Source organism: Phaethon aethereus (assembly GCF_964289735.1).
Source record: "Phaethon aethereus genome assembly, chromosome: 14".
Lineage (NCBI taxonomy): Eukaryota > Metazoa > Chordata > Aves > Phaethontiformes > Phaethontidae > Phaethon > Phaethon aethereus.
The window spans coordinates 20,311,496-20,333,324 of NC_138590.1; the positions used below are offsets into that span (position 1 = coordinate 20,311,496).

A 21,829-nucleotide genomic window follows, 5' to 3' on the forward strand; every position below is an offset into this window, starting at 1 on the left:
TAAGTGTATAGAAAATGTGAGTTTCTCCACACAGAAGTAAACTTTTCTTAAGCTATGCATATTTTCCTGAAAATTTCCTGATGGGCAGTCAGGACTGATCTTCTTGGCATCAATGCAGCCCATGACTCTTATAGTTATGGCTGTTGCATTATATGCAAAAATCAGGCTTTTTTTTTTTTTTCTTCAATATATAAAATAACCTGCTCATTTACATCCAGTTAGGACTGGGTTAATTTTTCTATGAATCTGCATATCCAACATTTTTGCACATATACCAAAAGTATTTGTTTCATTCGCATCTATTTAAATTAGATTTGAGAGTGCTCTCCCACCCACCCTGGCCCTTAAAAAATGCCAAATTTTTATGGTCACTTTGACAGTTGAAAGCTATTAGGTTAGAAAAGCCCAACCCATTTTCACATGAATATACTCAAGGATTACTGTCTAGAGGTCATTTAGGAAAGCTACGAGCTGCCCCACCTTAAAAAACCAGCTGTACAATAGGCATCTTGAAGTATTACAAAAAAATTATGTAAGAAAAAATGAACAAGCCTAGTTCACGGTATATAAAGTTAAAGGAAATTGCTAAAACCAGACAGTAATAGCTATAAAAGGCACAACTTCCCTTTTCTGATATACACTTGTAAACTTTCTTCAGGTTACATGCATAAACCAAAATGCTACCTTAACTTTAAAAAAAAATAAAATCCAAAACACTTTACTAAAAAAAAAAAAATAGCCTAGAAAATTGTCTCCAGCCAACTGCAGAAATTAATTAGCAGAATGTTCATAACACAGCCTCAGATCTTGTCACCGGTGGTTCTGATGCATCCATGGATGTTGCACAAGGGGAGAGAGACACTTTCTGACAAATAAGATTTATTTTCCTTTCCTTTCTCCCCAGTTATTTACCAAATGTGAGAAATCCGCTGCTTCTATAGCCTAAATCTTGGCCCTCTGTAAACCACATGTAGTGCATAATTACAAAAGGAACACCGCTGCAAGGACAAAATTAACAAGTTCTGTAGGTTTTTTTTCTTTACAAAAAAAAAAGCTATCATTTGACGTTTTCTTAAGGCAACCCTTTTGTATTAAGGCAGTCACTTTTGATGAAATAAGAGCTTCTTGATATTTCCATTTGAATATTTTGGTATCTGATTGCTGATGATTTCTGCCAACATTTCTGGGAACTCAATACTCATGGATTTATCCAAAAATGTCTGGAAGCAAAAGCTCAGAAGATTTTCAACCACCTACAAGCGATAAAGCAAAGAATTATTTTCACACGAATACATGCAGGAGAACTATTAACATCCTTCCTTCCTCCTAACTTCTGCCCACACTGCAAGGCACAGCCCATCCTCGCACCCTACTCAGATAATCCTTGCAACGCAGTGCAGACATGCATAGTTACCCTCATTTTAATTAGTAAGCCTTGTAAATGGAATTCTAATATAAAACACGCAAACAGCTTGTGCAAGGTCTTCACAAATACCGAAGAAATTTTGTATCAATTCCCATCCTAGCATACAAATAACATACATATGGGTAAGCTTAAGATCATTCTAGGTGCTTGGTACCCTAACAAGAAAAAATAATAAATTCTGAGGTCTCAGTTTCCCTTGCTTTATCCAGCTTAAACACTACCTCAACTGCTTTGTACTATATGCACAATTTAGAGCACATACCACAAAAGGAGACAGCCTGAATTCTGAAATTCCTTGCAAAATGAGACCACTACTAACACTAAAAATAGCACTGATGCATTATTTTAACGCAATTTCAAACAAATTCATAGATTCTTGACTAGTTTGTCTCCGAGATAATACTATTTTTAAACGTCACATTTTTGCCACTACTGCAAAATCATTTACAATTTCAGAGTTCCTCCATTTTAAAGCAACATCTAGAGACAGAAAGTTACATTAATTATAATATTAATTGGACTCCACTGCAAAAGTAGTCGGAAGGCACCACGCTGACCTCTCTCACTTAGTCTTTAGTTAGACAGTAGGAGAACATGACCGCCTCCTCCCCCCCCGCCCCCGATATTCATCCCTTCAAATAATAATTAAAAAAAAATATAGAGGGGATTACTGTCATATACCCAAACCTATGTATCTGGAGCGTCCGCAGCATTCGTTGAAGAACTTACATCATGCATAGAGTCCAACAGTTTAGTCAGTTGATAAAATCGCTGCCAGTTCTGGCTTGAGTTCCCTTCTCTTTTCACTATGGCCTTTCCCAGCTCTTTAATGTATGTCATACGAATTTCTTCAAACAAAGATTGACTCTTCAGGCCTTCCTTAGGAACTGTAACATGGATAACGAATCTTTAAGACATTATACATCTATGAATTGTGTCATCATTTAAGTTCTCCTACATTATTTACACAAAGATGACCAGGAGAAAAAGGACTTGGACTTAATGACAGGTGAGAGACAAGGAATGAGAGCAGAAACTGAAACGGATGACTAGTTGAACAAACAGCATAGGGCTGCTGGCAAAATAAAAATAGTCATTAAAAAACCCAAAGGCAACCCAATAACAAATAGAGGGAAGGGAACTGGACCATGGGGACACCACCACTAAGCCCTGGAAGTGCCTTGACAAGGAAGAACCAGGGCTGGAGCTCCTGTGTCCTCAACGTCTAGGGAAACGTGACATTGGAAAGATTCTATAAAAATTCTGTGTGCCGAGGAATGAGTGAGGATAGGATCACAGGATGGCTTGGCTCAGAAGGGACCTTGAAAGATCATCTAGTTCCAGCCCACCTGACATGGATCAAATAACACACCCAGGCAATGCAGTAACAGAGACTGGACAACAGACTGCCCCAGCCGGGGAGGACTCGAGTCTCAGCAGAGCTTCTTGGAATAGGGATCGGACGTCAAGACAGTGCTGGATGGACAAGGAGCCATGCATTAGAAACCCAAGGAGTGGGGACTGAGGCTTGTATTCAGTCAGACCCAAATCCATGTTCAGTCCCTGTGCCTACGTTCTCCTACTAAGATGGTCCTTCTAGAGGCCAAGGACTAGTAAACAGATCAGGACAAATCAAGCATATGGACTCCAGTTGTCCTTAAGATGCTTGATTTGAAGCCTTTGATTACCTTGGTGAAGTGAACGGAAAGAGCTGAAGACAGAGAAGAGAGAGCTGAGACAAAGACAACAAAGCAAGAAAGAAGGAAAGAGGCCACTAAAGCACATTCCCTTCCTTTAAACATCCAACCCTCACGACGTGGTCAGCACCCATGAGATGTTAGAGTGAAGTATCCTGTCTACCTTGCTTACACAGAAGATGACATCATGTCAACTGTTACTTCAATAATTTACATGGAAAAGGTCTGTGAGCTACATCTATGTGTGAGCAATGTGTCTAGACATACATGGGATTCCTTTTTTACTCCTCCGCCTCTTCTTTTGGACAACTTATACAGAATCACAATAAACAAATTAAAATTGTGAAGTCATGGATTATAAAGCCATACGAATTTCAGCTATTCAGTTTTCAGAAGTTCCACAATGTGCCACTTACACAATGTATGTACTTGAAAAAAAATGTGAAAACACATTGTCTTTCACTGTAAATACAACAAAGAGGCCTTCTGCTAGTTAATGCCAGTGCTTGCCATACTTGACTCGTGAATGGGCTTCATCCTACGAGTGTTGCCTCTTTACCATTTCTGCCATGGAAATTCCTTTAAGGAAATTTCCAATTCCTGTAAGGAAAGTTGGCCTGCACCACATCCAAAACACTTGAGGAATTTTTTGGCGAGATTTCAGAAACTGCTTTAAATCTGCAGTTTCAGGGAAGTTTCAAGTTCCTACAAAGTCCATGGCAGCGTGGAGCTGAAATTTCCTCTGAAAAGAGCCCTTGTCCCAGTTCGGGGCTTGGCAGGCGAGGTCGCGCCGTCCCTGCCAGGCCACCAAGGTAAGGGGCCTGGCAGCGTGGGGAGGAGCCGGTCATGGCGGCATGCTGCACCCAATGCCTCTCCTGCCCACACTTGTCACCCTGGGCTTTGCTGCACGTACAGCAACGGCTTACAAGATCCTCTTGCCTTCATCTGGAAAAAGCCCAAAGCTACCAAGTTCTCATTTGTGTTTAAGAATTAATGCTATTATTCACTGTAAATATTAAAGATAAGGAATGTTTAAGCCCTCAGTGTAACAAACTGTTTAAACTTTTAAAAATATTTACTTTTCATCCTGTAGAAGTACTATGCCGAAAAATCTTTACTTGCACTGCTGCTCTTACTGATACTTCGAAGCATAATGGCATACCTGTCACTACACTAAAACAAAAATAATCTTCTGCCAAGCAGAAGCAGCAGAGGCTCCAGGAAATCCACAGTCACTGTCTCAGATGCAGCTTTCTCAGTCCTGCGGGACCGCGGGTATCGGTGTGACGGCTGCGGGACGGGATCTCCCCAGCACAGAGGCACACGCCGTAACTGCTCAGACAGGCTGAGCGGCGCGAGGCGAGGTGCCCAACTCACGCCTAGCTGCAGCACACACACACACACGGGCTCTTTGCTACCGAGAGTCCCTGCACTGCAACGGAGCCAGGCTTACGGCTGAGCCCCGCGGCGCACAAGGAGAAAAAGTCACTAGGTACCAATGCGTGTGAATACAGGGTGAAAACAACATTGTAGAAGTTATTTGCGTGATGTCTTGGTATGTTTCTGTATATTCTAAAAGGACTAATTTGACACTGTACTTTGCAGTACAGACAACAGGATTTTACTCAACAGTGACTTGTTTTAACTACTGCATGCCCTATTTTGAAGACATAAAAACCATCATATATTATATAAAGCTATCTTATGATATCTATCATAAATCCACGATATACTTTTTAGATGCAAATGCAAAAAGCGTAGCTGTATTTAACAATTTAAATAACTTCTGGGGGAGCTTGGTAACTTTTTTGGGAGGAAACTGCTTCACTGGATCCGAACTTCCTCACAGGTGGTGGTCAGGGTTTTTTTTTTTCTTTTCTTTTCTTCTTATTGAAAGCATTTCATGGGTATGAAGTCATAGCTTTGCCCATTTCTTTGGGTCCTGAACTACTTGGCCAATCTGTGATGTATTTTTGAAGACTTTTCAATTGCAATTCTGAGTTAGGCCTCTCTGTTGGAGTTGCAAATTTTGAACACAATCCATAATATCTTAGCATGAATGTCTTGTATCTGCTAAAAGCAGAACTTCCTTCACTAACCCTATATAGTCTGGTGCCAAGCAGAACATTTTGACTTTTACTGCAAAAAAAAGAGGGATTTTATAGGAAATCCTGTATCTGATACCTAACAGAATTTTAAACTAGACATGCACACCCATAATACTGGCAAGTTAAACTTACATTCTTCACACAGGTATTTTAACTATTCACCTACTTGTAGAGAGGAGAAGCAACGTTTTCATGCAGAGATACTCTTCATATGAAACTTGAAGCCGTGATAGCTCTCGGGCAACTATAAGCATATGTTTGCATTGTTCATACATACAGGGTAGATTCATTCTCTGCCTGAGAAATAAAAGTATAAAAATTAGTTAAATGTCTAACTATCTAAAAATTCTAAATCTAAGTTTTTCCATGCTTCATTCAAAAGCGGTGAGGGTTGCAGAGGCAGATGACAAGCTAGTACTTGATCTATCTCACAGCAAAACACTCTTTGGTTTTCTCCACTGAACCCATTCAGGGCGATTGCCTTGGTCACCACATATAAACACTGGCCTAGAACTGCAGCGTGAGGGGAGCATGACATATGAAATCCCAGTGTTATAAAGGGAGCCTGTCTTTACCAAGGACTGATCAGTAAGCTCTATTATCAAGAGCCAACACAACAGTTCAGCACAAACTTGCCATAAACATCAAGTTCAGTCACTGTGTGACAAAGTTCTCAAAGTCTGGCTGTCCCAAAGGACTTAATCTGTATAAAGAAACATGACGGTATACTATATTAGAGACGAGATTTCTCCAATTCTTTCAATACTTTTGAGAAGTCCACCTAAACTGGATACATATTTGCTCACTAGCGATAGCATCAGCTTTCCGTAACTTGTCAAATTTCAAAGTGATTTTATACTGCTTGTATTTTTTTATGTTCTTAAAGCGATGCCTAGTATCGCAATTAAATTTCATTACCTTTGTACTGCAGTAATGTTTCTAACCATAAATGGAAAGACATGTTGACAACCAAAGCAAAATCATGGAAAGCACTTACTTGGGATCAGAATGACAAACATTATGTATTCATATATTCATTTCCTTTTATTTTTTCTATTTTAATGAAACCCTGCATCGAGACAGGAACTCCTCCTTCTTTAGTACTTCAGCTGAAGCAACAATCCTCTTTACGTGATATAGGTTACTGTGAATAGTGCAGGATTACAGTTTTGGGTGGGAAATGAAGAACAAGAACAGTTTAATTCTGAAGAGTGTAAGAGAGATTTATGCTCTTCCATCTAAACTTTTGTAGGGAAAGAGAGGCAAAATAATACATTTCAAATTCAATGTCTACACAATCTCTCTACAATGATGCTAGTAATTTATTTTTTGTTAATGTGTCACCTTTCCTAAGACATCACCTAGTCAATATTATAATCTGAACAAGAACACAGACAAAATTGCATCCCAGTGTAGTTAAGAGTAAGATTTGGTTATGAAATGGCACCAATTCCTCCAGAGCTGCTATCATTTTTCAGTTCTCCCTTTCTTAGCCCTGCAAGAGAATTATACAATGTACCCTCACAAGCATCATAAGAAATCCTAAGTGAAAACAAGAAGAATCACACACCGTTCTCAAGGTGCAAAAACCTAAGAATAAAAGGAATTCAGATGGGGTTTGAAAGACAGAAATAAATACAAGCTATTGAAACAGTATTAAAACCAAATCAAGTACAAGTCCAAACCCCCATCATTTCTAATTACATGTCGTTGGACAATTCCTCCCGAGTGTAACAATGTGCGGCACTGCTTTATACGCAAGTGGTATCTACAGCTATACACGTGCATGTGGATACATGAACCTATGACCACCGATGCTATGTTAGACTTCGGGAATCAAGGACTAACAGCAGTCAAAGTGCACACAGAATAGTTGCAGGCGGTAGGAGTAAGATGTTCAGTTGTAGGATGTTTCTCAGGGCACTTAACACAAAGCTACTATTTGGCCACTTGGCACATTTTCTCCTAACCCCGCTGGGTTGTATCAAAGGGCGTCTTACATATTTCAAATTGAGTAACTTAAACACATTCCATGACAAGGCTCAGCAGTTTTCCTCATGTAAAACTATCACCATTTCTGGGCAGAAGGTTAAAATAAACATTATGAAATGGGTCAGCCTGTCATTTATTTCTATCTGCTGTAAATGCAACCATCGCCACAAGTCTGAGAATCTATATGAAGACACACAGATTCTTTGTAATACCAAGGCTATGCAAACTGCAGTCCTCAAAAAATGAGAGCAGAACGCAGCCCCACCTCCTTTCAGAGAAGCCCGAGCGCACAGATAAGCTCTGCGCTACACCCTGGAGGGCAGCGCATCCAGGCTGCGTCAGAACGAGAGGGAAGCTGATTCACTGATTAGTCCTTAATGCTGGCGAAGGGTCTGGGAGGAGGTCCCAGACATTCCCCTCGCAGATCTCCCGGCCAGAGCCCATCAGATGATCTCAGCTGCCACAGAGCTGTGCACGGAGGGAGGCTGTCCGAGGATCCGGGCTGAGCCACAGAGCAGAGACCCAGCGAAGAGCAAGGGGCTTCGGGGCTCTCTTCTGACTCCCTGCCCAATTTCACTGGTGCCCCTCCCCACAGAGGGCATTCAGCAGCTTTATGAAGTAGTTTACTCACAGATAAACAAGATACAATACTTAAACTAGGTACTATACTTAGCTGATTAAAATCGTTATTATACGCAGTGATGACATCACACGTGATTTCTTCTCAGCAGAAACTATCTGTAGGTAGTTCTGTAGAACCATTCTGACTTCACGGGGCCTTCAAGTAAAGTTCTGCCGATGGCCAGGGCTGGCACCCCTGGGGAAGCTGTACGCTCTGGCAGCTGCCTGTACTCCGCAGAAGCCGGGGAGCCGCTGGCGCAGGAGGCTGAGCAGTGCTGAGGCCCGGGAGCCAGGGAGCTCCCCATGACACGGGGCGGATCGCAGCGGTTCAATGCTTTCGCAGTTATTGCCGTTCCTATAAATCGAGACTTAAAAAGCTGACTAACAGCATTTTATCACTTTTGAAGTGATCCCGCTTTAGTAATTGCAAGTCTAGTCCAGTTTGAATCACCTCCTTGTTCTCTACATATCTAATATTCCGCCGCTTTTGTAACCAGCTACCTCAGAAAAGAGCACGTGAGTCGGGCATTAGCTGCAAGCTTTAGCTCAGTGAAAGCCCATGTAATGCACACGGGATGTACACATGCATTCTGTGCGGGATGCATGTTGATAATAAAAGCATGTGATGATTTTCAACATTGCTGTGAGTCATTCGGTTCAGCTAAGACTATGAAAGAGTAAAAATCAGTAAACAAGATGCTGGTATTCTGAAAAACAGATGATACTGACTCCACAGAACTAGTTACAAAAGAATGTTTGGAAAAAAATTCTGAGAATAAGAGAACTGATAAAACACTGCTTATAAAACTGTAATCACTTGTTATTTTCTTTCTATTCAAAGAACACCATACAGACATTCAGCATAGTATATAATATTATATGGACCAATGAGACCAAAGAGATGACCTCAAACTTAAGAAAAGCAAAGAGCTAAGATGATAAGCATGCACAGTCAAAATCCTAAGACAGAGGATTTCCAAGAACTTCTTTCTAAAGCTAGACAGCAATTAAATGGCATTTGCTACTTGAGGAACACAACTGTGCAATAGTTACTGTTGCTCACTGTAATTTCATGTACACTGTGACACAAATAAAGCCCTACTATTACTACAGTAATAGTGCTAACTCCAACAAAAACAAGTTTTCAATCACAAATTATGGAAACAGTTAGACAATAATACAAAAGTACAGGTTTATACAATCTTCAAATATTAAACGATGGTCTAAAGCCTGAGATTTATTAAGCTGCCAAACCTTTCAAGGACTTGAATTGAGGGTTTTTTTTTGTGTGTGTGTATATATATAAAAATACATACATTATACATAGAATTGCCAGCTGATATACACATACCTCCATAAAAAAAACTTATTTCTTGTTTTGAAATGTAAAATGAGTTTACTGAATAGTCACACACTAATCCATTAAGGTATATTATTTCTACCCAGAAATGAAATATAGAAATGTAAATCTAAAGTATTTTCCAAAGCCCTAACTTAAAATACAATTTTGCCCCTCCCTTGACGAAGGGCTGAGTAAGACTCCCCTCTCCCCGCCACCTGCTCGGAGATTAAAACCTGTCAATGGCGGCTCTGTGGTTTTGTGCCGTACAGAGAATTAGCTGGGCAAGGAAATACCGATTTCACACACTCAAGGACTAAGGGGTGCCCGTGCGGCTCAGTGGCAGCTTGCCTACTGACTGACGTGGAAATGGGATCGGGCAGTCATTGCCACCCAACAGATCATCGCACGTACGGGAGCGCTGAACGTTCCCCCTTTTCCTGCCCAGGTTTGCCAGCGCCAGCTCTCCTGGTCTGGGGCCCCGCACGCCGATCCCTCCCTGAAGGCTAAGGCTCCTCGGTGCCTCCTCGGGTGAGCGTCCACCGCACGCTGCTTGGATCAGCCACCTCCGGCTGCCGCTAGTTAGCTTGTGAGAGGGAGAGAGAGAGGAAGAGGCTTCCATTTCAAGACCTGGATCAACTGCACTAGTAAGGAGTTCAGAAAAAATGGAAGCAGGAAGAATTAACGAGTGACCTGTATTCTTGCAGAAATGGTCCTCAGAAACTCATCTTTCTCTCTTTTTGGTTTTGTAGACAAATCAAAAGCTTTACAGATGCAGCATAAGTGTATGAAGTGAAAACAATGCTATGTATATGTATGGCGAGCCTTTTTGCACTCCACAAATGCTATGGGAAATAACCTATTTTCATATCTCAGCAGCTTTATAATCCACCCTACCCAACCCTATCAGATGTATCAACTTAGAATATCCAATATGTGATAAATATTACTCAAATATATTGGATGATTTTATTTTTGGTTTTGGTTTTTTCTTTCCCCTAAATAAACAATAGGTATACAGACATAAAACGGAATATTCAATCAATATTCAATTTTTAGGAGAAAACTGGTCAAATGACTAGGCTGCCAGCTTAAGACTTAAGAAGAACACAGTTTAATTCTCTTTCCTACCACAGACTGTATTGATGACACTTGCAAAATTCAATTATGGAGGAATCTGCAATGGTACTAATGAACAGTGGCAATTCAGCACTACCACAGCTAAAGCTACCTGAGCACTTACGCAAAACAAATCCACTGATTTCTGTGAAGCTTTTTGTGCATTCATAGGAAGGTATTTATAAACACCAAGGATCTGCCAGCTGGAAATGTAGCTTAATGGGTTAGACAGGTTCTTTACATACAGCCTAGTTACAAACAGTTGCCTGAAAAGTGCCGACATGAGCTAGCGGATCTTGCTACTCCACATCTAAGTAGTGACTACACAGGAATAACACTGGACAGGGTTGGTGCAAGGATAAATGCGTGAAAGACTGATGTTGCTCAGATGCTTGAGCAGATTCATGAAACTAAAGAAAGCCTTATTACATCCATGAAGAATTCAATCTTAAAAAAAAAAATTTTTTTACAGCTACGTCCACTTAAATCACCTAGGCTTGGGGAACCCTTCAAAGATGGAGTTTCTCTTCCTGAAGCTGAAAACACTGAATTGTACCAAATATGAGGACAAGTCTTTAAAGCTCACAAACTGAGTAAAACAAATGGTTTTGAGAAACCCATATAAAACCCAAAGAAAATTAAAATAGAGTAACTGTACTTATCTGTAACCATGCAGCTAACAGGGTGGAAGGCACTGTGTACTCTGTTGTTAAGTGTTATTCCCCTGCCCCCCGTAAGGTTAGCTGTACCACCTTCGCTCTTGGCAGCAGACATGAAGTATTACTGACTTCTCTGCAACCACTACTCAGTAACTCATCCTGCACTCACATTCCTGAATACTTCACCTCTGTTATGCTGCTGCAAGCCACAGGTAATGGTGGCACAAAGGATGTGCTCTGAGACCAAGTCCAGTTTATTGCTGTAATGAAGATACAAAGCAGTATAAAGAAATGTGAGTATAAGATGCTTGTCTGTTCCATTTCTTGATTTACATTGTATGCAGTAACACCTATACTTTTCTGATGACCCTTTTGAGGGTCAATTGTTTGTAAGTAAAATTAAAGGATTTGTTTTGGGTGAGAAGTAGGCTAAATATATTTTTAAAAAATCATACTAATTGAGACTTGAATATGTGTAATTCCATACACAGCGAGATGTTTACTGGGTATAGAGTAAGGTGATATATACAATTTTGTTTGATGTGTAAACTCAAATTACGCAACAGAATTGAAAACCCATCCACGTGAATATTTGCCACTATTTTATAAGGCTGAAATGATACAAGTCTGCATGAGGGGCTCATGTGAGGCTTGGAAGTTTTTGCCAACTCCTCACCTTGTTTATACGTCCATTTAAGAAAAACAAGTATATCAATCATCAAAAAGGCTGTGGCTTGAAGAGACAGAAGACATCCTGGAATTACTGTATTCTAACACAGAATGGGTAAAGACATCATTTTGTTCTAGTCCTCCACTGACATAGTGCTTTGAAACTGCAATTGATAGATATGAAGCCAGAAAAGTTCTTAGTTACAAATGAAAAATATGCAATTTGCAGATGTAAAAAATTACAAGTTTGAACAACTTACGTCTCTTTATCTGCATGCAGAAATCTGAAACTACTGTATAGGAAGCCAAAAATCTGATGCAGACAGCTTCAGTTAACTGTAAAAATGACCATGATCCTGGATTTCAGACAATCAAAATGAAGGTTCCAATTCTGCTACACACACAACACCAAAGTGCAACTGTATTTAGTGGAATCAAGCATTAAAATTTACAAGGAAATCTCACTTTTCACCTGTTATTCCAGAGAACTCACTGTAATGTTAGTAAATATTACAGTTGTTATTAGAAGTATCAAATAATGGAATTGTTTTGACTTTTAGAGGCTGCTACTTTACCTACTTATTTTATAATGGTTAACGAGTTTTAATAAATATCTGATTCTTACATCAAATAAAGTTAGCTTATTGCTCTACCTTGGACCTGTTTCCAGCATACCTAAAAGACTAAGCAAGAGCTTTAGGGGTGGTGGTGGGGCATGAAGGGTGGGAAGGTCTTGTTTGGGTGAAAAATCTCTAAGACGCATATCAGCAAGTAGCACTGAATGAACCCCAGAATGGTTTTCAGGGGTTATGTACTGCGGTACTATCTTTTGAATGATCTGTCAGGCAGAAAGAGTGGACATATCTGATCATTAAAATCCAACTGTATTTTTTTTTTCCTTGATGTCCATGATGTCCCCCTTGTCCTACCCAACATTTTAGCATCAGCAACGCTTCTCCAACGGCACTGCCCCTCTGGCTCTCCCTGCGGTACTGCGCTTCAGAAGGTTCTCAGAGCTCATGCAGTCGTTTTATGTATTATTCAGTATTTATCATGTTTAACTCGGAGGTGGTTGTATTTTATTGATGAACAGTACATAAAAAGTTACGACCAGAGAGAGTTTTATGGGGAACCTGTAGCACACTGGAGAAGAAACTGCAGTTCTCTCAGTCTACGTATTTTATTGAAAACAAATGTCATTTTGATGAACAAGTTATGTACCACAACTGTAACTAGAATGAATCTGAAAATTAATATTTAGTATAATAGGATTACCCTTGCAGGTTTGGGTTTTGTTTGGGTTTGTTTTTTTTTTTTTAATTTAAGGAGTACCAACACACGCTTAACTATAAAGCTCTGTGGTTTTGACCATTGATAAACCAGCAGGAGACCTCGGACTTAAAGCAAATTAGATGATATTACGCTTATTAGTGACAATATCAATTACTTCAATTCCACCACATGGACACTATTTTGCACCAGAGACATATTCTAAGAACTTTAATAAACGTATGTACCCAGATGGACCCTCACTTGCCATCTGCTCCTCACCTTTTTTGGAAAAGTACTTATTATAAAGAAACAATTACAGTTTATAAAAGCCTGATAAAGTATTTACATTGAAAAAAATAAAGTGAATAAATAATCATGAAAAAGAACTAGCCTGAAATGTAAACGGCTAATCTCATGGAAAATGTACCCTTTTTTTCCCCTCCCGCCCCTTTCAAAAACCAGAAAAGGTTTGAGAGATTCGATACTGAAGTACAAAAGCAACAAAAATATTGACTACAGTCTCAAAACATGCCAAAGGGCATGTATTGCCTCCATTTTTAAGACAGGAAAACAGAGACATGAATAATAACTTGTCATTTGCATCACTCTTCAAATTATTGTCATGAAACTGTGATGCTAAAAAAGTTCTGTGATTGTACGTGTAAAAGGTACTATGTAATTGTATTTATTAGTTTTAGTCCCCACAAATGGACTATGCCACTTCGTGAAAAAAAGAAATGGCAAATTGATAGTGATAGCATCAAATTAACTGGAATCTGCAGATGGGTAAACTAGATTTTGAATGGCTCTGGCCAGCAACCTCAAAGATTTACATCCACAGAATATTTTTAGCAACTAATTCAGAATACAGACAAAATGCCTCGACAGGCTCTTTGTAAATACTGCTAGCAGCACTGGAATTGCAGGACTGAGAGATCACCTGAAAGGTTTGTTGTTACAGACTACACAGATGCTCTCCCGCCTGCTTGAAGAAACCACTCTTTAAAATATGAGCTGAAGGACCCAATAGCTGAAAGGTTTCCAAAGTAAAAGGCAGGAGAGCGTGACAGTCCGTCGGGACTGGCTCCCAAACTGGAGAGGGTTTGCTCTTCAGACTGGGCACAGAAAGGCATAACCTAACCTGGTCTGCTACTACACCTCTGAAATAGTATAGGGAAAGTAATATAACTATGTGTATGTCTGCAAAGTGTTTATACCCACTGAACCTCAAATTGAGCCTTCTGCCCATCACCTCAACAATCCTGAATTCTCTCTTTCACTTCTCTACAACATGGAATTACTGCACAATGCAAATTTTAAAAATACAAGGAAAATGATGCATGGTGCAAGAAAAACAATGTCCAAATATTACAGCAAATTCAACTTTTCTTGAAAATTGATAACAAGGTTCAACAAAAAATACGTCAGACAAGTTTTTCCATCTGTAATCTTGTCTTTCTAGCCGGCGCTTAATCAGGCTGAGATGTTAAGCGTTTATCTGATCAAGGGCTCTGAGAAACTGGTAGGACCATACTATCACTTTTATACAATAAACATACAGAACATCATGCAATTTGCCAAACTTCTCTCTCCATCCGAGACGTATTTTTAGCTTCAACTGTGTTGGCTCTGATAAAATGAATGATTATAATGAATGGTGCAGGAACAGTCACAATATGGAACATTTTAGTACAAACACCTCCCACAAAAACATCTTGATATAAATACACTTAATACCTCAAATACCTTTCTTCCATTTGTTTTGTTTAAAAACTCTAAGCAATCTGCTAAAAGAAAAACAAGTTGCAAATAACAGACTGATTTGTGATCTCCGCAAGAATTTGCTACCCAGTGATTCACCTTTCAAGTGCAAAACCAAGAAATACTGCGTGAAGTCTAGTATCACACTGAGAAACCTGGAAAGGGACTCATGTCTTACTTACTCGTTAATAATCAGATCTGGTGCAAAGCACAGGAGATTTCCATTTGATTGTTTATATGATCTCCAGCCTAAAGCAAAAGCCATTAGGAACATCCACGAGTACTGCAGAAGGGTCATTTGGTCATCCAGATGTAAATTTCGGAAACCTGGAAAAATGAAGTGTGACAGTAATGAATGGAAAAAACAAAACCAAAACCAAAAACAACAGAAAAAACCTCTCATAACTTGGCAAAGGACCATGGTTATCATCAGTAGAACTTCTGTATTATCAATGTAGATTACCACTTTTGAAACTGTATTTGATAATTTGTCTAACTGTGATGGCTGTACCTGAACTAACAACAGAATTTCTTGCCGTATTACGATTATCTGATTCAGTCAAGTATTTTAGATTAGATTTTCGGCAGAAATAAAGAAGAAATTAGAACAGTTAGATGCTTCTTACCAGAAAGTTCTTGCTGGATAAAAAAAATGCAATTCAAAAGGGGTGCAAAATTTCAATGCCATTTTCCAGCTACTACAGTTACACTCAAATACTTAGTATACCATTAAGGAATCCTATTCAAAATTTGCATATGTAGAAATTAAGCGTTTGTAACCACAGGACTCCAGTTGTGTCTTCTGGACAATATGACTACATATGAGACTTGAAAGGTTTGAATAGAAAGCTCAAGTATAACTCAACCTTGAGCTGGTTTGAATGTGTAACTCAACCACACAAAACATACATAACACAGAAAAACAGGCAAAAGAGAGCAACAGAAAGAGAACTCTTGAACTTTGCATTAGACATTATATTCACACTTTCCTATATACATTTAAAAATAAATTCTCAACACCCCATCTATGAAAGTGCATGCACACTGAAAGCCTGGGTTTCAGTTAGTTATGATGTTAGTTATGTTCTGGACAGACAGAGTACCAGATGGGTAAGTCTCGATAGGTACTACAGGTAGTAAAAAGGGATGTAACATTAAATAAATACAAACACATGCGTGTGCTTATCTGGAACTGATGGTCTGTTAGATAGATTACAAAAGACAGCAATTATATTTAATATACACTATAATTCATTGGACTATCTTCCAAAAATAACAGTATTTTTTACTTTTTGTGAGAGCAGTCCACTAGACAATAAATAGTTTAATGTCAAATTTTGTTCTTATTCAACAACAGTTGTACACTGAACTTACAAAATATGTATTGCATTAGTTACCATCACTAATTGTTTCTAATCTCATAAGAATATGTAGCATGAACAGAGACAATTAAACAATGAAGAAATGTGTAAAACCTGAAAACTGGTCCCTTAAACAGTCACAGAATGTAGGCAGCTTTTAATTTGCAACACTAGTTCCTATTAGAACCTGCCTACATTTAGCAAGAAAATAATTGTGCCACATTGAATCATTATTAAAGTCTGAATTCAAGTTGATTTTATTTAATTTTAGTAAGCATCTGACATCTAAAAAAGCCCGAAAAAGTGCTGCTTCCTGAAGATGTGCAAATAGATAGCATTCAGTAGATTAATATATAATAAAACTTCATACGTCTAACAACAAAAAAAGCTTCTGGGTTTGGAGACAGCAGTAACTACGATTTACTACTTCTAAAATACAAGCAAAGTGTTTCAAAGCTATTTCAAACTTACTGGGTCAAATCTTGAAATCTTTGCTCAAACCCTTCTCAGGAAAAGGCTGTTTGGAAACCCCAACTGAAAGGTTTGGGAACCAACGCTGGCTTACTGTAAGTATGTCTGATGGTCTACAACCAGTAGAAGTATATATAAATTAAATACTCACGAAAAAACACCTTATCCACAAAAAAAAAGATGATAAAAAATTCTAAGAATAGTTTCTATTAGTATAATTATTAAAGAAAAGATTGGCATTTTCATCAAGAGCATATGTTCCAACCTGAAGGGTTTGTCTAATTAGGGAAACTGTTCAGAAGAGACTATGAATACAGAACTGTTTTATAAAAACGGGATCTAAATTTCTATTTGCGAATACCAGATGGTCTCCTGAAGAACTTTTCCTAACGTAAGCTAAGTCAGTGTAATGTCCCATTGCGGAAAAGCCCTGACAGACATACAAATCTCTCTATTCACGTCTCTGCTGGACATATATACATATATATCTTTCTTACTGCTAATTTATTTACCCTGCCTCAGAAGAGACACCATTATGACTCAAATTTCATTATCAGACCTTTTTTTTTTTTTTTTTGCAAACCCGTTATGTGATGCTATTCTTGGACAACATATGCATTAAGGGGTGTTTTTGCTAGTTTTTTGAAAACAGGTAGCTAGTGAAAGGGAGAAATCCACTAGACTTTGTTCTGTCAGGAACAAACAGATCTTCAGCTTTACTTCCAGCTCTGGCCTCCCCCAAAGACATACTCTGCGTTATGTCCAAGGCTGAGATTTGACATCGCTGCTTCTGCAAGGCACTTGCTAACTGCGTCTTCGGGTGGGAGCCAAAAGAGCAGCAAACCTTCCACGCTCCCCAGGAGGCAGTCAGTTTAATTGTGTAGCTACAGTGCTTGCGAGAAAATGAACATCTTGCCTTCCACCCTGGAACTGGACACCTGTACACTTATTCCCAGTCAAAAAAGCCTACAGATCCAGTGAGGCATAGTAAAAAAAAGAACCATCCACGACTGCAGACCCAGAGAAGCCAGTACAGCAGCACCAGTCTGTGAAAGTCATGAGAACCCCATTGCTAAAAATATTGAGGAAATAATTATCTCAGAGGTGTGGCTAGAGCTAGTTAAAAAATAGTTCTTTGTGTTGCTTTCAAAAAAAAAAATCTCTATTTTAATATGAATTTTAATGCTCAATGTTCAAGGGGTTGAAGTAAGATGACCTAACTTGTAATCCTAGTTAATAAATTTTTGCATCTGTTTTTTCTACTTTTCTACTCCATATGTATTTGAGACATGAGTTAGCTCAGATATTACTAAAACTTCATCTGCGAAGGCTTCGAAGGACACCAAAGACAGATTTTAAGTACAATAAAAAGACCGCACTTCATAGTTAATGTATTTGCATATTACCTGGTATTGCCTTTGCCCACTTCACTGCAGCTACTACTTGCCGTCCTCCCAACATGTTGAGAGTTGACAGTATGCGCCAGCTGGAGTCCGGCAGCGTGCTGTCGTAGCCCGAGTATAGCACCTCTGGCTCGATCACTTCCAGCAGGGAAACCAGGGTCGGGGTCAGCTGTGGCAGGGACGCAGGAACGATGCTCTTGTTCCCAGGCGTTTCAGAAACATCCCGCGTTCCCGTTGCGCTGGTCTGCTGAATGCCTTTTATCTTCTTCTTTGTTTTTCGAGCTAGGAAAGTTTTGGTGAGTCACAGGTTAGATAACAGAAAGTGACCACACAGCAATAAAAACCTAATGGAGGAAATGCTGCTTTCGTTTTCCTGCAGTTGTAGATCAGGCAATTGAAACTTTTAAAGCATTTTTTCATAAAACTGTATATAATTTCACATTAATTCTAATTAAACGTCTTGTGAAAATAAGGTTTTTTTCATGTTTTAATGAAAGTCGCATTTATGTTAATGTTTCAAAACGTTAAAGAACATCTGCAGGTATGTTGCAAGGCTGATCTTGAAATACAAGACCTGAACCTACAGTTTCCATTACATGCAAGATTTCAGTGAAACTTCATGGGACAGCATGACACCCGTCTGGAAATACTTGCAGGACCATGGACTTTATAAGTTCCTTAAAATATTAAGTATAGAAACCATGTAGAAGAACAGAAAAAAAATTACATTTAATGGGTAAGAAGTTTCTCAATCTCTTGAGCCAGGGAAAACATTTTTTTTGAAAACGCTGGGCAGGAGCAGATTTTTCTCTTGCCAACTGTCTTGCATATAAATCATTTCTGTGTAATTAAACCATAAAACTCATATGCCAGCTAAATAAAACATCACAGAGAGATGTTAACTGTGAACTACAAAAAGTTGGAGCAACAATTTTATTAGCATATTGTCAATAATGGAGTCTCCTACTTGGCTTCCAGCTCTCCTGGATGCAGTCTGCTAAACTGAACACACTATTTAACAGAGACCAAAATGAAACCCAGTTCTTTTCCTGTGTCTCAATTAATTAATTGATTTCTGTTCTGGAACTTCCGGGATAAATCAGTAGCACATAAAAGCTTCATGTAATGTGGTTTCACATTCAAAGTTTCTACTGACCTATTCAGAATCTCTAACGATCAGAAATGCACCAACCCCGTAGCTTAAGAACATATAAAATCCCCCTCCCGACTCCGTTCCTCACGCTGGCTAGGCAGAGACTTTAGAAACGTAACAGCTAAAGATAAACTCTCTATGGATCTTGTATACATCAAATTTTCCCTAAGGCGTATACACTGGGCACATTTGCCCAGACTGTCACGAGGGAATAGCAAAGTTACTTCCTTGGAGCAAAGGCTTCTTGTTATTCTCATCTGAATTTTGAAATGGCTGATCAACCTTCTGGCATTTTTTGCCCCATTATCCTTATTCTCAAAAGCAAATGGAACTGCTTTGACTTAAATTTACATGCACATGCCTTCAGCTTAATGCAGACACCTGGTATGGAGTATTTTCAGCCCAGAAAGTCTGAAAAATTATAATCAAAAGAAATACATCTGATAAGACAAGGTACCATGCAAGAATTTTTATTAGGCTATGCTACTATACCTGACTTATATAGTTGTAACTTACAAAAAAAGAAGGTTGAGATAATTTATTTCTTTACAATTTATTTTCAAATATAAAAATACCACAAATTTAAAGCCAGCTCCTTCGGGCAAATTACAGAAGATAATACATACAGATAAACTTGGAATGGAAATAAAAGCAGCCGAGGTTCTTCTGTTAAAAACAAACACCCCCCCACTCCCCCCAAAACCCAAGCCCCCTGCAGTTTGGCATCCAACGAGGCTGTACAGGCTTCCTAGTTCGTGGCACACATTTCCTGCCCACTGGGCAGAAAGCCTGCGCACGTGAACCGCGCCGGCACTTCACCATCCCGGGAGGTGATGCAACGTTCCCACCACCACGCTGGAGACCAAACGCTGCCAGACAGACATGGAGACTACACACCTCACTTCTAAAATGGGATTTATAGTGACAAAACCCACTGCAGTTACAGCGCAGGGCAATAAATACTACTAGAAAGAGGAAGAGATCTTTCAAAGAATTGAAATAAATTCAAAATGAAGACTGCAGAAAAAACCCCACAAATTGCCAACAGTTTAACTACAAAATGCAGTGTGAAATGCCAAAAAAATTATAAGATGACTTTTTACAGGCATAAAACCTAACAGTAAAGCTTTTCTTCAAACACATCAGAAAGAGAAAGGGTGAGAAAGAATGCCTAGGGTCAATTAATGGTGAAAGCAGAAATGAGAATTCAAAGAAATAAAGGCTGTAGTAAAAAATATCATTATTCTACTGTATAAATCTCTGGTACCTGCAACTTGATAATTTTATCTTTTTCCAGTCCGCCACACCCAAAAACCCCATGCATTAGAAAGAAGAAAGTTCCAGAAAAGGATGATAAATAGGGCCAAAGGTATGACTGATGGTAACACAGACTATAACAGAAAATTATCTAGTAACATGTTTCTAGTGTACAAGGAGCCACTTTTGTCTCAGCGTAAGAGAAAGTAAGAATTAAAAATATTGCATGGTAGATTTATTTAATCTATTTTTTAAAAAATATGTTAAGACTTCTACCCAATACTGAACACTGACATTCACTGTAAGTACTATGAACCTAGAGATATTCAGAATGTGACCGGACAGATTCATGGAAGACGTCTATCAGCAAGTTAGGCGAAGTAAAAGGGGCCTGCAGACTGACATGCTAGGATATTTTGATCTCTTGCTATTCATTAACTAGTTTGCTTATAACCATTACTTATGCACTGAGGATATACTTGATTTCGAAAAGTCGTCACTGTCTAAAAAGCATGCAAATTTAATTATCTTTTAACCAACAGTAAATCCTGAACTGTGACCCTAAAATAGCCAAGATAAAAGGGACTCTTTTCAGTCTCTTCTGCACCCTATGCTGCCTTCCAGTTTCGTTTTCTACAAGTTCTTCTGTACGGCCAATTCACCATCTGTTCAGATCTGTCCAATAAATCGTTGTTTTCGTGGTTGTTTTTCACTGTTCCACGCTACCTTGGATTCTTCCATTTTTGTGTTGCTGAGTTTCTAGAGCTCTTTTCCCTCTCAGTCAGAAAAGCTTCGCCCCCCCTTTTCTATCAACCTATATAACAATATCCATCCTCCAAAAAGTCACTATTCTCTAGGATTCGCTGTGCCAAAATTCAGGCAAACAAACTATAGTTGGAAAGGCTCCAAACTACATGCGGGAAAGTGGCAAGTATCAGACATCATTCAATTTTAATTTTCTTTGGTGCAGAAAGGCAACTCAAATAACATGCCCGAGAGTCTGAGACAGCTATATGAGTGCCTGCTTTAAAAAGGGTTCACATAAATTGATACAGGCAGGGAAAGGCTTACTATTAGAGTAATACACATAATAAGGTGCTTTATTCATATAGATAAATACATAAACATGATATATGTATTCCGAAAACAACTATGGAGAGAAAAAACAGAAACAAGTCTTAAAACAAACTCAAAATGAAAACTGTGGGTTTGTTCATTATTCTGAACCTTCTTTAGGCTTTACTGTTACCTCTGCTCGCTACTGGCCACACCAGCCCCAGTAGGACATTGCACCTTTCCACCTTGGACACCAAGAGTAGGCAAGCGGACTACCCTGCTATTATCTCCGAAGGGCAAGGTTCAGCCCACTGGGAGTATCCGACAAGCTAAATCTAGCTCCGGGAGACACTCGTTGACAGCCTCATGTACTTCAAGGATTTATTTTAGAACCCACTCTTACAGATTTTGGCTGTTAAGAGATGTACCTCACTTCCCGCACACAGATCCTGTCAACAAACCAAC

At 39.1% G+C, this 21,829-nt stretch overlaps 1 protein-coding gene across 1 annotated transcript in view; it reads right to left on the minus strand.

Moving 5' to 3' along the window:
• Window positions 1-1,100: 1,100 nt before the first annotated feature.
• The window catches only part of NR3C1 (nuclear receptor subfamily 3 group C member 1), a gene marked incomplete at both ends in the record, with an annotated part of 65,213 nt that continues 44,484 nt past the window's right edge, over window positions 1,101-21,829 (minus strand). Inside the window, 5 exons of the mRNA XM_082006445.1 lie at window positions 1,101-1,253; window positions 2,156-2,313; window positions 5,398-5,528; window positions 14,846-14,990; window positions 17,902-18,180. Of these exons, the coding sequence (XP_081862571.1) occupies window positions 1,101-1,253; window positions 2,156-2,313; window positions 5,398-5,528; window positions 14,846-14,990; window positions 17,902-18,180 (866 nt within the window). The remainder of the gene's footprint in view (window positions 1,254-2,155; window positions 2,314-5,397; window positions 5,529-14,845; window positions 14,991-17,901; window positions 18,181-21,829) is intronic.